The sequence below is a fragment of the Aegilops tauschii genome, chromosome 2 (assembly GCF_002575655.3).
Source record: "Aegilops tauschii subsp. strangulata cultivar AL8/78 chromosome 2, Aet v6.0, whole genome shotgun sequence".
Classification (NCBI taxonomy): domain Eukaryota; kingdom Viridiplantae; phylum Streptophyta; class Magnoliopsida; order Poales; family Poaceae; genus Aegilops; species Aegilops tauschii.
The window spans coordinates 609333617-609339642 of NC_053036.3; the positions used below are offsets into that span (position 1 = coordinate 609333617).

At 49.5% G+C, this 6026-nt stretch overlaps 1 protein-coding gene across 1 annotated transcript; it reads left to right on the forward strand.

The window, feature by feature from the left end:
- The first annotated feature begins 883 nt into the window (after positions 1 to 883).
- Positions 884 to 2074, forward strand: LOC109759283 (F-box protein At3g07870-like). The gene has a single exon (XM_020318104.1). It carries the CDS (start codon positions 884 to 886, stop codon positions 2072 to 2074), a length of 1191 nt encoding a protein of 396 aa, XP_020173693.1.
- The last annotated feature ends 3952 nt before the right edge of the window (positions 2075 to 6026 follow it).

The following is a 6026-nucleotide window of genomic DNA, read 5'->3' on the forward strand; positions in this document are numbered from 1 at the left end:
TTTTTTCAAAATTGATGAACTTTCTCCAAATCCGATGAACTTTTTTCAAAATTGATGAACTTTCTCCAAATCCGATGAGCTTTTTTCAAATTGATGAACTTGTTTATTCAAATCGATGAACTACTTTCATTGTTCGATGAACAGTTTTGAAAATCAATGAACTCTTTTGAATCTGTGAACTTGTTTTTGAATACATTAACTTTTACCAATTTAGATGAACTTTTTCAAAATCCGATGAACTTTTTTTATTCAAATTGATGAACTAATTTTATTGTTCGATGGACATTTTTTGAAAATCGATGAACTCTTTTGAATCTGTTAACTTTATTTTGAATACATGGACTTTTTTTTATTTGGTGAACTATTTTTTGAATACGCGAACTTTTTTTGCATGCGCATGAACTTCATTTGTAATATGTGCACATGTTTTTGAATAATTGGAAAATCTACACGCTACAGTGTAATGCGAAATTAATGGTGCGTCTATGTTTCTATTCTTTAAAACTTCGCGCTCTAAATAGTCACTAAAGTTTGGCTGGTCAAGTTGTTAGCGTCGCTCTTTGGAAGCGTGAGGGCGCGAGATCGATCCCGATCGAGAGCAGTTTTTTCGGTAGCCTTTTTTCACGCCGCGCCATTGTGGGCCGGCCCATCCAGCCGCGGCTGCAGGCGCCGGTTAGCTTGCGCGGCGCTGACTAGGAGTTCCCCGATTCCTGTGTCCCAGACTTCTATCTGAGCCTGATTTTGGACTCCTCGTTTGAACCATCGATATTTTGGACAATACAAATAGGATGGAAAACGCATCACGTGCAACCCAACCTAAGTATATACGTGCATAATCCCTTGATTTGGGTGTGACCAACAAGCAATCAGATCTAATCATTCGATGGCGTCACAAACTCCTCCAGCCAAACGAGCCGACGGCCAAGGAAGCATCGACGACGACGTGCTCTACGAGATCCTGCTCAGTCTCCCGGCGAAGCTGCTATGCCGCCTCCGTGCCGTCTGCCGGTCTTGGCGGTCCCTCCTCTCCGCTCCGTCATTCATCGCCGCCCACACAGCGCGCCAAGCTGCCCCACTTCTCATCGTCCACGTGCACGATGCATCTTCCCTCAACGTCCATGTCCTAGACACATCCTCTGGCCAAGTCGACAAACGGATACGTGTCAAGACGCAGAGTAGCACTACGTGGGATCACAATTCTTTGATGCTGATGCGCACCCCCCACGACTTGCCGCTGGTTCACCTCCCTTGCGCAGACGACGAGCTTCGACTCCGGGTGCTTGACCCAGTGACGGGTGCCGATTTCGCGTTACCTGATGTCGACCACGATAAACAGCACTGCTATAGTGCATTGTTTATGATCGGTAAAGTGTCGAGCGGAGACTACAAGGTGTTGTGCCTTAGTATGTGTACGTCCGTGTCCAATGGACAGCAGCTCTGCAAGGTTCTCAACCTCTCGGGCGACCGTCGGTGGAGAGACACGGCGTGCCCGCCGGCCATGGTCAGGATGGGCCGCCTGGACGGGGCAGCCGTCAATGGGGTCGCTTACCTCTTGCTGACCACCATACACCGCCGTCGTCTGCAGGGTTCCAACGGATGTATCGTGGCATACGACCTGGAGAAGGAGGCATGGCGGCCAGCTTCTCTGCCAATCCCGGTACCCAGCAACAAACAACGGCCAAGAGACATGTTCCACCACGTCTTGGCCGAGCTGAGCGGCTGCTTGGCCCTACTATACGACGACGGACACTCGTTTATGGAGTTGTGGTTTCTCGTGGACCCTGACAAGGTTACCTGGTCTAAGCAGTGCACCATCACCGTGCCGTATCCTTATCAGGGTGTCGGATATCGGGGGGAGCCCTTGTGGTTGCTAGATGATGGGAGGCTCATCATTTGGATTTGGAGGTCTCCAGAATTTTCCAACGTATTGTGTATGTATGATCCAAGAACCATGACCTATACGGATGTGACAGAGATGCCAAACAGCACGCCAGGAGGAGTGTACACTGGGAGCTTGTTGGGTGGAGGGAGTTTTCACCTTCTCCACCAAGGAGGTTTAGTACAAGTACAATGATACTCTTTACTAGCAACCGAATCACACGGTTTCCTTTCCTTTCTTTTCTGTTATTTTCTCCACCAAGCAGCCTCTACGAGGAAGATGGTTTTATCTGGACACTTTTTTTTTTTGCGAGTAAGACTTGTATTAATCAAGGATCCAGGGAATTACAATTCAGTTTACACAAGTCCACAACCTGTGGGGGACCAGAGCCCAACCAAACTACTGTTCTACCTTCAGTTCTTGCAAATTTAGCTAAATAATCGCTAACCACATTTTGGTTACAATTGATATGAAATACACTAGTTGTATGAAGGGACATCAAGTGTTTAATCTCATTCACCATGGAGGCAAATATAGACCTGTCCATGTCTCTGTCCTTAACCATATTCACCGCCACTACAGAATCCATTTCCACACAAATCGGCAGCTCCGATCGCTGGATAGCAAGAGAAATACCCTCCATGCAAGCACATAGTTCGGCCTCAAGAGCATCTCGGCAGGAGAAGAGCACCCTGCAAGAAGAGAAAATATTTTTTCCAAGACAACCACTTCTTGTTATAGGTATAGAATTGGTGGCTGATACATGGTGACATTTTTATGAAACATGAATTCCATCAGAGTTGATCCTTTGTATACATGTCCTGAGGAACCTCTACGTCCCATGGCCATGGACATTATATAGTGTCAAAAACATTTTTATATTTTGGGACGGAGGAAGTACTTGCGAGTGATGGTTTGTGGTGCGTCAGCCATACTAAAAAGGAAAGGCATGTTAAACTTAGCCGACTAATTATTCTGATGAATTTTATGAAAATCCATGGGACATTTTCGACTCATGTGGGATAACCAGCAACTAAACACGAACCATTTTGAAAAGAGGCAAAGCATCCCTGAATGTAACTAGGGATATAGAAACTCACAACCAGCCATTCAGAGAGTCAAAGGCTGTCCAAACCGCCATCGTTTCTCAGAACGCAGGGGCCTTAGAGCATCTATAGTCGGACTTGGTAAATTCGACCCCTCAAACGCCCGCGAACACGTCTGAACGTGTCCGCGGCACTAATCGGGCACTCCTCAAATGTTGCGTCGCACATCCACATACCGCAAATTTCGAACCTCAAGTCCAGGCAATCCATGCACGTCAATTATACAGTACAACTGTCTGAATGCCAATGTTCAAAAAAAAAAAGCAAAGCAAATCATAGTTCAACAACCAGACATGGCAAAAAGAAATCAATGTCCGAGCGTGACAGATGGCCTCGGATCACTGGCTAACCGCCTGCTCTAAGCGGAATGCGTCCTGCTCTGCCTGCATCCGGGCAGCCTCCTTCGCCTGCATCCGGGCTGCCTGCTCCGCCTACATCCAGGCTGCCTCCTTCGCCTGCATTCGGGCCGCAGCCGCCCTCGCCGCGGCCGGGTCATCCTGTGTCCCAAGGGGGTCGGACGACGTAATCCGCGTAGACGCTCGGAGGGAAGGGGCCGGTGCGGAGATCCGGGTGCGGCGGAGGAGGCAGCTCCTCCACCATGTCCGAACCTCCCTACGACGCCACCGCCACCGCCTCCCTCTCTCGCTGCCGGAGTCACCGCAACTTGCGGGTGACGTTCTACGTCTTGCAAGTCGCGACGGACGAGGCGGACTGCGTCTCCGTTGTGGCGGTGTGGGTCGGGCTAGACGTACACCCTACCCCTATGAGCACCTCCGAAAGACTGAGCCGCCATATCATCTTGAAATTTATGAAGTCACCGTAGGCATCTCGTCGTCGACGGGAACGTCTCCTCCCACTGAATGCGGATCACCGGGAATCCTGAAATAAATCCACAAATAAATGCGAGCACCAGGATTTGAACCATAGGTTGGTTCACGCTTTTTTTTTGGAACGAAGACGCTAGACGCGTCCGGCTTTAAATTAATAAAGCCCTCAGGCACCAGTTCAGCAAGATACAACCCGGAAAAGCAGAAAACAAGTTCAGTCCAAGACGACGACGAAAACAGAACAAAGGTTCCACGCGAAGGCACCATTACACCATCCAAATCATCCAACGCAGAAGACCTATCTAACATGAAACATCCACCGAAGGCTCCAAAAGCATCATCGAGTCGTCGTGTCTTGTCTAGCCATCACCTGGATAGTCTTGATGCGTGCCATGGCCTCCGACATGCGCTCAGCATCGCGCTCCTTCCCCAGCGGAGTCCACGTCTGTAAGAAAAGGTGACATTTGAAGATCACATCCGCAGGGTGGTTAGGAAATTTTTTCTCAATCGTAATTTTATTGCGCGTCGTCCAAATAGCCCATAGTAGCGCCCCTACGCAACGCCAAGCGATTCTACTACTGGTCCCTCTCGTGGTTTTAAGGATGGCAATCAAGTCGTTCCCCGAGGCTGGGTTCCAGTTCGAGTGGAAGGCTTCCCTAACTGCACTCCACGCGAACCTGGCTAGGTGGCATCTAAAAAAGACGTGGTTAGCATCTTCACCTAGACCGCACACAGTGCAGGTACCGTCAGCCGGACCGTTACGTTTTGCCACATTATCCGACGTGGGCAGCCTATTCCTGAGCATTTGCCACATGAAGATTTTAATTTTCAAGGGCAGACCTGCCTTCCAGAGCCCCCTAGCTATATCAAGCGTTGTCCCTTCAGTAAGCTTGTTGTATAAAGATTTAACCGAGAATTTCCGGGACGCTGTCAAGCTCCAATCGACCAAATCTTCGCCCGGCCCTAAACGGTTGTCACCAATTTGATGCACTAGGTCGTCCCATGCCTCCCGTTCGGCGTTGGAAAGGGCCCTCATGAAATGGATCGCTGGAAGGTTAGTACGGGCTGCCTCTCCCACTAAGATGTTGGTGTCAGTGGCGATCCGAAAAAGATTGGGGTGACTTTGCCAAAGGGGAGAGGCTCCCAGCCAATGATCCAGCCAAAAGCGAGTGGAATTTCCATTTTGGATCTGGAATTTGGCCCCGATAGCAAAAGCTGGTCGGACCGCTTGGATCCTTTCCAAAACACGGAGCCGTTGGCCGGGGCACTGAAAGGATTCCCATTTGGGAAATACTTAGCCTTTAGCAGCTGAGCCCAGAGACTCGTCTCGTTCTGGGCAAGCCGCCACCACCATTTGGACAGTAGGGCTACGTTCATAAGTTAGGAGTTTAGGATCCCCAAACCTCCGAATTTTTTTGGCCTACAGACAGCCGCCCACTTTACCAGGTGATATTTCCGCTTGATGCCAGTTCCTTCCCAAAAGAACCGAGATCGCGGTGTATCTAGCTTAGCATGCACGCCATCAGCTAATAAGAACATCCTTTCCTTGGCTATGTATTAACCGGGATCGCGGTGTATCTATGCACGCCCGGTTGGTTCACGCTTAGCAGACTCTGTTGGAGGTTCCCATACTTCTTCCACAAGATATGTATTAACCATCGGTCCTAACCTTGGCTACACCACACATCCTTTCCACTAGAGGCGTCAGGGTTCGGCGTCCTGGGAGGCTGGGGGTGGCGACCCTTTTCTGAAGCTGGAAGAAACAGGCAGCGCACGCAACGCATCCCGCTTTCCAACCGGGCTTCGCTGGCCGGCCAGCCGGCGTGCAGTAGCTGACCGTGCTTTGCTTGACAAGCTTTCGTGCTTTGCTAGCAGACACAAGAGCGTACCGTCACAGAACCCGGACCTGTTAAGCTTCAATACCATGCGCTCCGGGTACGCAGCTCAGCTTGCTTTCAGAACCAGATTGTTCACCTGATCAAGATCAGGCAGTTCTCACCCAACCGGCAGGACTATTGGTTAGAATAAACACAAGGAACCCACACGATTGACGACCCTTTAATTGCTGCTTAGGTTACGAGATCGCTTATTTACGTACTACTCCCTCGTAGAGTAGTAACTAATTCTTTTAGTGGAAGTTACGTACTACTAGTAGGTCTGGCATTATATATCTGCGTTTTCTGAACTGTATCCGCGTGCATTTCTTCCCCGCGT

Excerpts from the sequence above, each read along its gene's own strand:
- LOC109759283 (XM_020318104.1), top strand. The coding sequence starts at position 884 with ATGGCGTCACAAACTCCTCCAGCCAAACGAGCCGACGGCCAAGGAAGC.